Source organism: Galleria mellonella, unplaced genomic scaffold (assembly GCF_026898425.1).
Source record: "Galleria mellonella isolate WM207_F2 unplaced genomic scaffold, CSIRO_AGI_GalMel_v1 utg74, whole genome shotgun sequence".
Taxonomy (NCBI): domain Eukaryota; kingdom Metazoa; phylum Arthropoda; class Insecta; order Lepidoptera; family Pyralidae; genus Galleria; species Galleria mellonella.
In genome coordinates, this window is record NW_026442147.1 from 621,654 (window position 1) to 638,800 (window position 17,147).

Consider the following 17,147-nt stretch of genomic DNA (forward strand, 5'->3'; position numbering starts at 1 on the left):
AATTTTTACAGTGGCGTATGTAAATTGTCCTGTTATCGCACATTTTCCTGGACGCCTACCGTTTACTATCAGTATGTTATGCGGTGTGCTACAGTTTTCGTGGCCATTTTCCTCTGTTAATTCAGGTTGATCAGACGTGCTATATATTAATACTAATATTTGAGTTTTTTTTTTTTTATTTGTACTTGCATATCATTTATTGTACTTCAAATGTTATTAGAGATGTGTTCAATTGTGTGAATATTTGATGAAAAATGTTTGCGATTCCTAGAAGACGATCTCTATCGAGCATAGTCGAAAAACATTTTATAAAATCAAAAAGTCCCAAAGATTCACCACTCGGCTCTCCTATCTCCGACGAGGTAAATATTTATTTTTGCTATTTTCAAAACAATTTTACGCAGTTTACTGTAACTCCCATAATGATTTTCCATGCCCTTGAAAATTAAGCCAATCTTATCAGTTACTGATTATGGATTTGTCTATGTTGCAAATACCTTACATTAACATATACTCTGGGCAATATATTTCGGCATGAATACTGTTACGTACATTAATTTAATAACGTAACTTGCGTTTTGCTTTGAAAATAAAATTTACTCTCTGATCAATATTTGGAACAAAAGTATTCTATATTTTAACTTTAACCTATTAAATATCTATAATTTCAGTACAATAATTATAAATTTGATATCTTTAGTTCATTCTGGTTATATTAAACATGAATAAAAGACTATAAAATATTTGTTTTTTGAATGTATGAAATAATACTATTAAGATTCTATATATGTCTATATATGAACTGATTGCATTCGCCGAATACTAGAATTGCTTGAATTATATGCATGAGTGCTTTGGTGTCATGTTTTCTTAATCGTATCACATAAATAGTTTGAATAATTTTATTAACAACTCAATGAACTTGAAGACTTTGCAATTCATATTACACTTTACTAATAGTAATAGCGTCCTTGATGTCATTGCCAACACGTCTTTATTTGGTTCTAACTGTACTAGTCATATCGATGTTAACGTCTTTTGGCATATTTGCTCTATTATGTATTTTATCTATTCGTCATTTGCTAGTTTTTCTGCTCGTTTTAGCTTTGGGTAAGGAACTGTGTTAATGCTGATTTACCTTCAATGTTTAGGACCACGACCTTAGTTAAACACATAATGCATTTAAAAAAAAATTTAATCTATTTCGTCTATCGAAAAAATATTTTATATGTACATCATATAAAGAAATTTATAAACTTTTTGCACGAATGGCACATGTAGCCACTGTTATGGTAATTAGGTAAGCGATAAACTTCTTTTTGTAAATTTATAATGCTCCTGCCAAACTGGTTCTTTCCTAAAATTATTTTGCTTATCGTATTCTAACCTAAATACATACTTTAGGTTTATTAGTTAATACTTATATTATTTTCTACTACTTATTGTTTTAAAAATTTGTCACGTTATAAATTAAAATTGTCTACTTCTTCACGATTGATTCCTGAATTGTTTTCGTCAGAAATATAATTTAACATTTGACTGGTCTCTATTTTATGTAAAACTTAACAAGTCTTAAGTGTTAGCTAAGGTCAGCATAACGAATATAATATTATTAGTGGCATCTTAAATTAAGTCATGAACATTAGTGTACATATACACATTTTTTAATTAAATTTACAAATATTTGTTTTTAAAATGTTACAGTTTCATAACCAACTTTATACCTAATACGTTTTAAGCTACATATGAGTATTATATAATTGCTTTATTAAACACTAATAAGGCTGTAAAAAGTTAAATCACCTTGTTGCTTATTTTTTTAATTTATTTAAATGTACCATGAAAAAGTATTTAGTTTTACTGTTTTTATACACATTAGTATTGTACCATAAAATTGTCTTTGCCATATTATTAACGTCAATATAACCTAAGTATCAATAAGGTGCGATCAATACCGAATTCGAGTTCAATATACGACATGCTCTATGTGTTACAAGGTCACTTAACCTTTGGGTTTAGTGCGATAATGAAAAGGCGCTAGCTGGTCTAATCCTTTGTGTTCTATGTTGTCAAAACTAGTAATGACGTCATAAAGGTGATGGCTGTTTGCTCTTGGGACTGCACAATGTTACCTATTCCACATTTTAATTGTCTTTCATTGTCCTTGACTCTTTTTTATAATTAATTACATGCCTACATTGCTATTATTTATGAATAGATACGTATAACAATTAATAGTGTAAGTATTTAAATACAAAGAAAATATATTTAAAATAACTTATTCTTTTACCAATTAACACCAATAATCTGTAAATTACTAAATTAATAAGCAAATAATTAAATTTATAGTATCAGGAAGATTTCATTGATTTTGATGAGATATATATATATATATATATATATATATATATATATATATATATATATATATATATATATATATATATATATATATATTGTAAATCGATATGTTAGTTCAGTATAATATTATACTAAAAAACAGTTTCGCCATATGTTGTATTCGGTTGCCATGACAGTTGCATGGGCAGGTGTTATTAACAGCTGCTCTTTGCTACCTGATGAAGAATAAAATAACTTAGTAGTTTTTAATACTTCCAAAATGTTCAAAAGGTTCTTAGTTTACCTCCATTTTTACATACGTGTTAAGTTATGCGATGACTTTATTAAACTGGAATGTACTAGATGGAAGTATATCTTTATAGAGCATTATTTTATATTTAGTTATCGGAATCACTATTAAATATTTTTTAAAGATACTACCCAATGAATTGTCTAAATCAGTATTACATAATATAACAGTAATATCGAAAACTGATAAATACCTAAATAGAAACAAGCTCAACATTCTCTGACCCTCCGTATCTGCCTTATACCTACATAACATGATCACGTTTGTGATAATACTCGTAAGTTCGTTTAACATTGCAAATTATTAATACCGTTTTTTAAATAAAAATATACGTGAATGACTCTTTATCTGACTGAAAGGGAAGTTTGTTTCAATTTTATTGTTCTTTTTATGTGTGTGTAAGTATTAAAAATACTAATGTACGTATAGTACACACATTGTGAAGTGTGGGGCCCATTGTATCTTGTATATTTTAACATTGTGTTTTTTGTCAAATAATAAATTTCTATTTCTATTCTAATACTTTCTTTGTACATTTTTATTATTTAGATAATTTAATAATTTATAAAGTTTAAATTATAATTACACTTTCCTTAACTAACTTACTTTAATTATTTATATATAATTTACTAATGAACATTTAAAATATTCATATTTATACATTCCAATAGAATATTAAATGATTCGAATTGGAGATGACTAAAAAATCTTTTACGTATTGTAATCAATGGATAGATGAATAACTGTGTTAGCTATAGCATACCAAGGTTTCTCTATTGTTTACCTGTAATTATTCCCATGCGAAGCGGTTTCTATTAATGGGAATTGAGATTTCACGCAACGTGAATTTACATATCCACGTAAAAGAGATGTGGTAATTATATCTTTGATTTGTTTATACGACTTGTTTGAGATGAAACAATTGATTTTTATAAGGGCATACGTAAGAATATATATGAATATATTTTTATATTCGTGCTGCCTGTTAAATTTACTATTGATTTAGATTTTTTTTACAACACAAGGGGCAAACGAGCATGCGGCTCACCTGATGATATTAGTAAAGATAATAATAAAATACAAGACTTCTCCTAGTGTTCTGGTAAGTGACTAAGAATTAATGGTTTAAATTTCACCACCAGAAAATCATAACTCTCTATTTATATAGAATAATATAGTTTATAAAGTTCAAGAGCAAAGTTTGATGTAATTAATTGGTCGATAAAATTCTTTTTGTATTTTTGTGTAAGGTATTAGTTGCAAATACAATTTTTTTATTAGACATTCTTATTTAATTTGAAAATTGTAAAGACTGGTTTAATTAGTATGAATAGAAATTGTACATAAATAATTAAATATCAGTATACATACAGATATTATTTTCCAAAATGTAAAGAATATTAAAACATCTTAAAAATAAGTGTTACAAACCAATTTATAACATTATCCACGAGTGGAAAGTGGATTTTCTTCTTATGAAAAGCCCGAACACGTCACAAGCCAACTTTTACTAGAATATATTGAACGTATTAAGGATAAGGATATGTTCAATATGTTTATTGCATGTCTAGGGATCTAAGAGAGAAATGTGTCTAGGAAACCTTAGAGCTTCTGGCTAGGAAAATTGTAGTTTCTGGCAAAAGGATTTGTCTCAAAATTCGATTGGAAATTTTGTTTTCTATATAACCTATAGTATATTTAATTAACAATCGATAATTAATAGGTATCTGCCTATAATAAACAATATTAATTTAATGTACAACCTAAATATTTCGAATGTTAATTTACGTCTTTCAAATTCACCATGCAAACAATATCTTTCTTTATTCGTTTTCAGTTATTCCCTTCTCTTTATTCCTTTTTGTATCTAAATGGCGACTTGTATTTACATATTTCACTGTGTAATTTACATAAAAGCGTTATTCCTAAATATATCTTTGTGCTTGTATTTTAGCTGGAACTTGCCAAATGGTGTCAGTTAGAAAATAACTTATAAAATTATTTTATTAAATGCAACAAGGTATAATGTAACCTTTTATACCTACGTATGTTCATGGTTATTTTAGAATTTCAAAATTGTACATCTTTTATGAAAACTTACAGCAGATATTCATTAAACACAATAATACTCATTCCTGTCAGCTTTTGAGAAAGTTTTAGAGTCGTAATAGTTTAGCTTTGTGAACCAGCAAAGGTATCTAATCTACAAGTCACAACACATTCGTGTGAACCGTTGTTTCGTGTTTGACGGTGATCAACGAACTTGTTTATTGCTCACTTTACCACCACTGAGACACATTTAGTATTATTTACCTGATTGTGGAATCATGTCATCGTTAATTTTAAACTTTGACTTGTAATGACTTTTTAGTGTTTCAATGATATCACAGTCTATATATTTATTTGTACTCAGAATATCACTGAATTTATATCATATTATTTCCTTTTATATATTATTATTTTATTTTATTTTATATATTATTTCCTTAACAGTTGTTTTTGTTATTTAATTAAATTTATTATGATTTTAATATATTAACAAAAGGACTCGTTATTAAAGGGTTTACAAGTATATATTTCGTGTAACAGTCCTTTCATTATGCTATATGTAAAGTATACTAACAATGTCAATGAACTAATCACAGCAACAAGTGCCAATCAGTGTGTATTGTGGTTATTTTATAATTACAGTTTTGTGGACGGTGTGGCATTTAGTAATTGCTAGTAGTGCTAGTCCCAATTATCTTGTAACTGTACCATCGTTACGGTCCATTGTATCTGTATATAAAAAAAAAAAAAAATTCGTTAGTAAAATTCTCACAGAAATCATTTCAAAAAGGGGAAAGAAATTGTTAGTAATGAAGACTGAGAATCCCATTGCTAGCAATATACCCAACTAGGTCGACCTCCTCGCGGTTCCCCTGGAAACTATCGTGGTTAATTCCTGATGAATTCATCATGATGTTCTAACTGGCCTGTTTTCATTCTCATCGATCATCCTTCACTGGTGCTCCGCCAGGGTATCCCGTTAGCGCAGGCCGGGTTACCATACCATAATTACTCATAAAAAGAAAATCATTCCAAAACTGCCCTTAATAAGTATATTTTATATAAATAATAATTGTCTTCCTTCTCCCTTCTCGGCCTAGAAAATATCAATAAATTGTAAATCATAATTCAACTTTTACGAGAAGACCCGCAAGGGACTTGACAATAGATAGAAATATTAGTTAATATTATTTACTGTCAAGAATTTTACTATAAATAACTTATCGTTATCATAGTAAAGTCTAACTTCTATCTTTATATAACTATCTTATAAACTACAATTTAAATAACGATCTATCTTAAGTCTACAATATAGACCATCTCAATTTCCGTCTACCATTCCATATGGGTCAACTTATTTACATATTTTGACGTGAGTCGTTTACGTCTGATTTATAATCAGGCACGATTTGTGCACAATTTAATGTATTGTTCCAATGAATAATTAAATCACGTATTATCTTGGTTCGGATGTATTCCGATTGTAACAAAGTATGTGACTGTAGAGTGACAATTAAATAAATACTAGTAAATCGCCCCAGCTTCACGCAGCTCAGTAATATGAGTTATATTTTATTTTCATAAATAAAATATAACTCAAGTTACTCGGTGATTGAAAGATTTTTTTTAAATAGGTTAAGTATTTTTAGTTTATTCGTTAAAAAAAATCAAACTTATTCTCTTAATAATACCTATATTAGTTTAGATATCGCCAAGACTAATTTATTTCTACTTTCCTTAATAATAGTTAAGAATGAATTATCATAAATATGTATTTAAAACTTTAAATATACCTTACTTTCATAGTTTTTTAGAGTAGTACAAATAGTCTTACTTATGAAAATGAATTCCAAATTTCTCCAAGGGTTAACAGTTTCTAGCATCAGTAGAATAATATTTTGTGTTAATTTTTAAAACGATTTACATTATAAACTTATCAAATTTATTTTTAACATTTAATTGTATTAAAAAGTTTTAAATTATTAACATTTTTGATATACCTTCTCGTGTCCAAATGAGCTGTATTTGAAATTTTCAATTGCATCGTTTTTCCCTTTTCGTTTGAGCGTTAAAAATGAAACGGTCTAAATCAAGTAACTGTTACACAATTAATTCATAGTCACGATCGCCACAAAGAAATAGAGAGTAGCAGTGGCAAGGACCCTGTTCAGGTAGTTATATTCAAAGCTGACTCATACGAGCCATTGTATCATTGCCAGTATTCAGATACTCATACAGATTTTAATGTCTCTTAATATCTAGATAATAGAGTACAGATTCCATTGATGTATATACGTATTTGTTTGCACGTAATCGTCTTGTAGTCTGAATAATCGGCACACCGTGGCGTAATGCCTCAGCATACATATTCAAATAGAATACGTATCATTACAGGCTTTTCTTCTATAGTTCAAAGTAACGTTTCAATTTTGTGAGTTGTTGCTTTAGTCAATTGATATTTAAAATAATTTGCACATGACATGGCTGTAATATACTTCTAATTAAGTTCTCATTCATTGTATGCAAATATTGAATGGATATCTTTTTATGATTTTTTTTATTTAAATCAAGATTTTTTTTTAATTGGAAACTTTCAAGTACCTTCATGGTTGTTTTTAGACTTTGTTACTTCTACTAATTTTATTTTCAAGCTTTTCAATGTAGTTTCAAAGTAGGTAATACGTCTACAAAAATTATATTCATTGTTGAAATTCTATTATCTACTAACTTTTTGCTCTTTACTTTGTATGCGTGGATTTCAGAAGTATGAAAACTAATAAAGTAACTACTTATAGATAGCGAAACTAGATTCTAATCTAGTACTCTAATACTCTAGTACTTCAAGACATATCAAGATAAAGCATATATAAGTTTTTAAGTTAGACCTACTATGAGAACCGCATTCAATTCGGTGCAGTAGTTTTTGAATAATATTGGAACAAACATATAGACATTCAATGTATAATATAAGTTACTTCAGTAGACCACCTGTGAAAACATTCAATATTCGACCTTCATTACTCTGTTTACTTAGTATATAATTTCATCTATATAACCTTTAAATGTAAGCATCACATCTTTCATTTGCAATTTTTTAGCCTTTATCATATTGTCAGTTAGGATTATACGAGTATCTATATTAATCTAACAAATTAAATTATCAAGTGATTAATGCACTTTTAAAATATACTAAAGATCTTGTATAATCAAAGCATTGTCAAGTGAAATCACTTGTTATTTCTACACTGTATGGTTTTTATGTACTGAATTCTCTTTTTCATTCTCCATTAAAATTACTTTCTATAGAAATTAATAAAATAACGTGTCATAAACGTCTTGTATGCATCATGTTATAATTTATTGTAAATATATTTTTGATTTAATATGTTATAAAATCTCGTTAATTAGGAATAATTTAGTGAAATCACTACTTGTTTTGTTCTCTTATATATTTAAAAGTGTAGTAATCCACTTAGATACCTTTGTTTGTATTTTTATCACTTGTAAAAACAGATATTATCAGCATGACAGTTTATATCTACGATTCTCTTTATTTTTATTCATCACAATAAAATAGACACTTCGTTGCCATTTTATCAGCACTTGTAGTTGTTTTTTTATATATATGTGCGTATAATAAATAATAAAACAATATAATTCAGTTTGATTCGAGACTTCCTTGTGGTTATATCAGTTGTGTTGCATACATACAGTGCGGATATTATAAAATAGAAATAATTATTTAATACAATATTAAATGAGTGTTTTAATTGGTAGTGCACAGTTTTATGTATTTACAAATGGATAACCAGGATTCACTATTTAATTGCGTAAGTTCATCTATATAATTATTTATAAATATTAGGATGACACAAATTAAGTGTTAAAAGAATAAAAAATTCGCAAATTTTTGACAGTTCATAGCCGCTATATATCCAGAATGAAAATGAATCTAATGAAATTTCATTTATTACAATCAATCAAGCTGTTTAGACTACAGTTTTTGCTAAAGGTCCGAATACGCCCATGTATAGATGTATTTATGTAAATATATATTGAATAATATATATATATAGTTTATATTTATATATATATATATATATATATATATATATATATATATATATATATATAATTTTAATAATAATCTATTAATATGGTACAGTTTTCAAATTTCAATTATTACCTTGCTAGTCTTTAAAATATCTTTAATTTACATAGAGTTTCATATGTATATTATAACTGTTAGCTATTTTTATATCATGTTTTGATTTAATTTCTTGTATATTTCATTTTACTATTGTATGATATCGATTTTACTATAAACTTTTAGTTCCTTATACATCTTATAACATCAATTTCGCTTCGATTTATTACCATAATCATCTTATTACAATTTTAATGATATATTGTTGTCAAGAAAGTCAAAGAGAAAGGTCTATATTTTACGCATCATAATTAATGTTGTTATAAAATTATACTCTTATAAATTGGTGCATCGTAAAAATAAGATAAGCATATGAAACTTTACATTTTTTACAAAAAACCTTTTACTTTTTAGAAATCGCTAAAGTAGGTATACTTTTACAAATGATATAATCAGTAGGCAACGGGGACAGTGGGGAAGTAGTGGATGAGATTAACACCAGACCACAATTGGCGTAAAAAAAGAGGCCTATTAAATAACCCAATCTAATAATTGGATAGATAAAAATAGTACCTATTTACTTATTATTAGAGGTGATAAACTTATATGATGTTTTTGATAAAAAATCAGTAAAGAATGAAAAGCCAATGACAACAGACAGGTGTTTTTTGTTAATCTCCATAGTTATAAAATCGAGCTATTGTGATTACATTTTCTTATACAATAATTAAATCTGGTAAAACTCTATCCAATATCAGCTTATCAGCTCTGAAAGTTTTATTGCTTTATCCCACGCATGGTTTTTTGTTTTAAAAAAGTAAATTTAATGTTGCTGCATGCACTTATCGTGTTAGGTCTTTCTCGAATTCATAAATCTAGAAAACAGAAGTAAACGACCATTATTACGTGTTGAGAGGAGATTGACTGGAGACATTTCGCCATCGGTCGTTGTACAGAATACAGAAATCACGATTCACGATACGCAATTTGCGATCGGTGAAGCGTTCAGTTACTTAATTGTTCACTCGCAATTTTTGTAAACGATCACATAAATTTAATTTTAGACGAAAGTCACATTTTGATATAGTCACATCTAGAAGTCAATTTTCTCACTAAAATAATTTTGTTTACTTTTTTTCTTGAATTAAATGAGATAAATAATTTAACCATCTGAGAATGTTAATTTTGGTCATTTGTAATCTGTAAATTGTTTTTGCAAAATAAAACTGGCGAAGATTTTCATTTTGATTTTTTTTTTAATTTTATGGCCTTTAGAATATTTATTTATTTATTTAACACTTTATTGCGCTAACATTACAGGATCTGTTGAACAGTTTTCGATAAGTATAGTGTAGCACAAAAGGCGGTCTTATTGCTAAACAATCTCTTCCAGACAACTTTTTTCGTATTTATGAAATATATCCAAATATTTACATAATTAATTAAAAGTTTGGAATGGAAATTTTTATCTTGGACGGAATTACATGTTCTAAACACAATGCATTGAATAAATAATGCAATATATGTATTTTTTATTTACATATAATTCATATGAGCAACTTGCAGTTTATCTGACGCAATTCATTATAATGTTAGTAGAGTATTTTTTTTTTCTAATTACAATACTGTAATCAAAGTTCCACCCAATTACACTAATTGTTTGTCCTTCAAATCAGGACATTCTGTTAAATCAGGATATTAGAAATCAGACGACGACTAATACCCGAAGTACGACACAGAACATATAATTATATATAAGTATATGAATGTCTGTTAATACAGTAATGGATACACGACCCAAAACAATTTGCAAATGCATTCATTCCTCTTTCGAGAGTAATTACCACAAGTATATTCAACACTATTAATGTAAGTAATGAGATACAAGCTAATACCGTTACAGATCAGTAAATTTGAATGAATGACGTACCCCTTCGATTTACTATCTGAATCAAATCGATTTGTATTCGCCTACAACAGACTATTGAAAACCAATCAGTCGAATAAATTATGTGGGTCTAACGGCGCCTATCTAATTATTTATATACTACAATACCCGAAACTTCGTCTTTGTCTTGTTATATTACTGGAAGTTGAGAACTAACGGCGCTTTTAATTAAATAGTAACCTTCGCTATCAGTATATAGTACATGTATTGTATTAACTGTGCCGTCTCCTATACACATCATAATATAAAAATCTGCATTTGTTACATAAATAATCCTTTTTTTTTATGCAACTTAGAATGGCAAACAAGCTGACGATCCACCTGATGGAAAGTGGTAACCGTCGCCTATAGACATGAGTGGTACCATGGGTATAACAGAGTATACTCTTTCACCCATGATACCCCATGCGCTGCCATTCCTGAGGACTCAGGTGTTATACCTCTGTACCTTTTAAATTCACTGCCATATCCCACTTCAAACCGAAACACAGAATCGAATACTTACTAATATGATAAATACAAAGTAAGTTTAATTGATACCGCTTAGCACCTTAATAACTATGAAATTTGGTATATATGTATGTACTATTAGGGATGGAGAAGGACACTAATACGGACAGCAATTTTTAAATCCCTTTCAGTAAATTATCTCGATCACGCGGATTAAGCTGCGGGTAAATGCTAGTATAATTATAATTTTATTATAATTTAAACGTTATTTTGTCAAAAGGATCAACCGACCGACAGGTGAGCAGAGATTCAAGTAATTTTGTTAATCATAGTGTAAGTTCACATAATTTATTATTTATTTACCTCTTTATCTTCTACAATGTTAACCAAATAACTGTCTAATAGCATCTATTATAACAGTAAATAACAATATAGACTTGTAAATATTTGTTTATCTATAACAGTATAGACCACTACATAATGATACTATCGGTGGACTTAAAGCTAATAGAATTTTCTGACAAACCTTTTGCCTTTATACAATACAAGTAACCTGAATGCGGCACATATTATCATATCTATTTGATAAAGTAGCGTCTTCAATCATGTATGGGATATTATGGAATATTGTGGATAGTATGGGATTAATAATGTAAAATTGATTTAGAACTGATAGTAATATCCTTTAACATACACACAGTGCAGTCTCGGCATAGAATGGACCACCCCTTCTTAGTCGTAAGAGTCGACTAAGGGAACTCAATAGTCGAGAGATGGACAACAGCGTCCCTAAAAAAGCCTAATTACGATTGCAAATCCGTCTGCCAAGCGTCGCAACTACTGGCAAAACCTTTCTTATGGGGAGGCCTTTGTTCAGCAGTGGACATTCGATAATCGATTGATATGATATACACATAAATTCTGGCAAATTGAGAAACTATTTTGTCGTAAAGTAATTTAAAAATATATTCCCATTGAAATATAGACACTTGAAATAAATATATGAATAAATATAAACATACATAGTAATAATAAATAATACATACATAGTAATAATAAATAATACATACAATAAACAAAGAAATATCCTGTTCATTGATTTTGGTGGAAGCTAGAAGCGTTAAATAACTGAGACGAATCAATACAGCCGTACTAATGGATATTTACTGTGGCTTATACAGACAGAGATCTTGTTTCAAGGCCTACGTTTGATTCATGATCCTTACAATTAGAATAATGCGGTTTATATGAAAAGAAAACCAGAGATGAATGTCGTAGGTAGAGATATTTACATCAAAGTATCTATTATTAATGTCATCTTATTCCGAATTTTGTTCGATTTTGGTTTTTATTGATTTATTTTGCTATAAAGCAGTAACCCTCTTATTAATAAAAACAAAAACGTCCTAAACCTATTTTAATTAAACCTATTAGGATATTTTGTCACTATCTTTCAAATTGAACATTCACTGTAAAAGAAAAGGACAAAACACTTCAATAGCTAAAACAGGTTTATAAGAGACTAAACGTTTTTATGAATAGGGGGTTTCTGTAATATAATGTCCACAGATAAAAACACCACCATGGATATTATAAAAGATACCTAAACATATTTTTTCTGTAATTAACAAAACCAGTTTTTTGCATCTAAAAACTAAACTACTGGACTGATTTTGATAAAAATTCTATGAGATCATACTGTAAATAAATTTATTCAGATAAAAAAAAATCTGAATCATTATCGAGTTATGAGGTAACGAACTTAAAAAAATATAACCGAATTGTGAACCTCCTTTTTTTGAAACCCGTTGAAAATAATTAAATAAAGCTTCTTGACCAGGAAATCAAAATAAATTTAAAGAAACAACTGAAAAATTATTGGTTATTATAACGAAGTGTGATCGCCATGTGGTCCCGCCGTAGAATAGGCCTCCCCTTCTTTACCCGTGGGTGTCGTAAGAGTCGACTAAGGGAGGGCAAGGGATAGATAGCAGCGTACTTCTTAAAACATCTCTATAAGCCTAACTGTGGTTGCCAACCCGCCTGTCAAGCGTGGCAGCAACTGGCAAAACTCCCTTTATGGAGAAGGCTTGTGTCCAGCAGTGGACAGTTAACGGTTGAAATAATAATAATAAAATAACGAAGTTTAGTATATCTAATTTGGTTTATGACTTAAAGCGGTAAATGTGCCTACTATGATTTATTCTCTTAAAATCAAGAAACTTGCATGTTATTCTATTTAATATCGTTCAATGTTAATTATGAGTAGAACAGTGACAGACATCACGTAGGCGTTAGGTAAATATTCAAATATTAAGATTTGTCTATGTTTACCTTGTAATAATAGTTCCATAATATTGTCATTAAATTATAATAAACACAATACAGTTATTATCAGAATCGAATTCTCACAAATTAAAATGTATTTTTAGTGATATGATAACATATGATACTTACATCATCGATCGATGTCAATTTGCAATATTAAGCTCTGAAAGAAAGATGTTCTCAATTTGTCTTTGCCAATTCTGAACGCATTTTGAGAATTCTCAATGTACATACAGTTTTCTTCTTTCGTACGGTTATACATACATTTTGTCATGATTGAAGTATCTTTTGTGGAACATAATTTTCAATTATCTATCTTCTAGAGATGTTTAGTTGTAATGTTAATATGGGAACAGCTAACTTACTTAACTTGGGAAAATACAGTGATATTGAAATCCTAATAATAATAGAGTGTTTGTTTATTTGTTATCTTATAGTGCCGTAACGACTGAATCAATAGATGTACTATATGGGATGAAGAAGGATATAGGCTACTTTTTATTCTAGTCAGTTAACGATTATTCGGTCAGGGGTACCAAGTTGCTGGTAAGAGCTAGTTATAATTATTGAAGGTATCGTGTGACATACACACAAAAGTGTATGTAGATCGAGATCCTCCTCCTATTAACTACTTCAAAACTTTTTTTTTTGTCATCTATCTTTGTGTACCTGCGAAAATTATTTTTCATCGTTCTTTGTATTTTATAAACCGTTGTTATATCTACGACATATGCTTTCCTATAATAGGTGTGTTACGCATGTGCAATACCGGTGAAAACTACCGGTACTGCAATTATTTGAACAGTTGTGGGCGCTCATGTGTATCCCTCTGCAGTTACGATAGTCGTCGTAAGGAATTATGCTTTGAAAAATTACGAGATACTTCTAGAAGTAACGAATTGGAATTTATCTTAAATTTTTATTATGAATATTTTGTAATATTAAATTTTCACGATGTTTGCCAATATTAATTCATGATTGAGACTTAACGCGATGGGGTTAATAAAGTAAAGGAAATAATAAAGTACATACATAAGTGATTTTTATTGTCGACGTGACGTTTCTTCTTGGATTATGCCATGTCGTATTACTTTTGCAATTATGTTAAATTAAGAACTTTTTGCCTCGCTACAAAATTATTTTTAGTTACAAAATTTAAATTTATATTCGAGAATCATCATATTTATTTAGTTATTAAAAAAATGTTAATACAAATGTGTTAGTTTTGGTTTTAACTGTACTTTTTCTACCCCAGAAAAAGCTTAAATGTCGGAACATTTCAGGCTTACATATTTAAACGAACACTGTAACTAGCAGTAACAAATGCGTTGAAAAAGCAAAAATAAAATTATAGTTTATTTGCCGTCGGACTTTTTCCGCTAAATGCTCAGTTTGCTAGTACTCCTGCCTTAATGAATGCTCTCGTGTACCTATGCACCATATTTCCTTACTTGTTCCTATATTTTGCGGCCTTTTAATGTTAGCGTTGGTTTATACTTAGAAACATTTTAAAACGATATAAGAATGGGTTGAGGAGATAAATTTATACTACAGATATAAGAACAAAATATGCTTCTGATTTATACATTGTAGACAACTAATATTTTCATTTAATAATTTCGCGAAATTAATAATAATAATAAATTATTATTATTATAAAATAGTAATTATTATTATTAGAAATTTAGTTCATATCAGTCCTTACAATAAATATTTCGCTATGATAACAGATTAAAATTTTAATTTAAATAGGTTTAGAGCAATGTCGCCTCAGAATCGACCTCAAAATATAGAATACTTCAAACTTCTAGACAATGTATGAAATAATACATACTTTATACTGCACTACAATGCCCACAAACTCTTAAAAAAAACGCGAAATAAAATAACCAATGTATCTGTAAATTACTATGTATAAGACAACGGTATAAAATTCTAGGATAAAGATTCTTTCCTCACGATCCGTATGAAATTCGATTTTATATATACGTACTAAAATTCTTATCTCATGGTCAAAGGGATCGAATCATGCGAGTCGGCTTATTTTTAAATCCTTTAAGAATTTTCCATTTCCAGATTTTCTCGTTGTGAAAACGACAAAATATTTTGTAGTAGCTTTTGCCCGCGACTTCGTCCGCGTGACCGAGATATGTGTATCGACCGGGATATAAAGTAGCTTATATCCTTTTCTATCGCATATAGTACGAGTATATAAAATTTTATAGTAATTGGTTAAGCCATTAAGGCGCTATAAGATGCCAACAAACAAACTCATTTTTACATGTATAATATTAGTAAAGATTCCTAAGCTATGTTCGTGTGTTGGTCTGGTTATATTCTATATATTTATTTAAAAAAAGTAATTTAGTATGTCTATCAATTGTGCCGTAAAATATAAAACTAAACTCAACGTAGTAAATGACGCAGAACAAGTGTTATTCATTTCTTTTTGTTTCTTTTTAGATTTATAAAATAAATAGCTACCATTTCAAACGTGATGCAAATGAGAAAATGATACTTTCACTTTGTTACATTGTTGTACATAATATTTAAACCCAAAAAAGCTTACACAACATTTAATAAAACGTAACAATTAAATAACTAACTTTTTATATAATTTTAATAACTAAGTTATGTTTTCATCATAACCATGTAAAATCAAATTGTCTTGGATGCGATTATTACTTCATTGTTATAAAACTTGTTTACAATGCAGCGCCGTTTACTTTATCGCCTATATTTACGTTATTATAGGCCATAAAAATAATTTTCCCTTCATAAATAGTGGTAGTTTGCTACAGCTGGTCATATGATCATGAAGAAATGGTTTTGGACAACTGATTATTATAAAAACAGATTATAAAGGAAGCTATTGCCATATGATGCTTGGAATATATTATGTTTTACCTATATAATAATATGGATATATTTAGACAAATGTTATTTATATCAATTAATTTTGACCTAAACAATCATAGGAAACATATTTTTTTTTACCTTTTAATGTAACGATAAAATGCTGTCGTTCATGTCAAATATATGGTAATATTTTACTCATAATGTATCTTGGATGTCACAGTTAACAATATATAAAAATAATACTTTTTACCAATGATTTTTAAAACCTTTATCCTACTAATATTATAAATGTGAAAGACAATAAAAATTTTCGGATGTTTGTGTTGGTATATAAAAAGATTATATATTTACGTAACAGATAGGACATTTTATATACCGATACACGCGGAAAAAACAGCGGGAAACAGCCAATAAAAATAATATCGCCTTCAGTTACTACTATGTTTCTAGCACATTACTAAGTCACTCATTGCATATATTGCGTCACACGACGGCTACGAGGGACCATTGTAATCGGATTTGGCGCATGAATATCATTTTATAATCGCCCGCTACATAATGATTGTTTACCAACCATAATATTGGACGACATGCCATTATTTTCGTGGGCAATAATAAGTAACAATATTTATTAAATTTCACTTTCTGTTAGTACAATACCGCTTACTGTGAAAAAAACTTTAATGTCTTTTTTATTGTTTTCCAGTGTTTAATAT

The 17,147-nt window shown here is 28.6% G+C and overlaps 1 protein-coding gene across 7 annotated transcripts in view; it reads left to right on the forward strand.

The window, feature by feature from the left end:
• Positions 1-17,147, forward strand: part of LOC113516302 (rap1 GTPase-activating protein 1) — a 319,783-nt gene that overhangs the window by 238,969 nt on the left and 63,667 nt on the right. The window contains exon 1 of one of the 7 annotated variants that reach the window (XM_052900958.1): positions 113-362. The exons of 5 other annotated variants lie outside the window; for them this stretch is intronic. In XM_052900958.1, the coding sequence (XP_052756918.1) occupies positions 255-362 (108 nt within the window). In that variant the 5' untranslated portion in view covers positions 113-254. Of the gene's footprint in view, positions 1-112; positions 363-8,361; positions 8,530-17,147 lie in introns of those variants that run through there. One more of the 7 variants, XM_052900959.1, reaches the window with a different exon arrangement.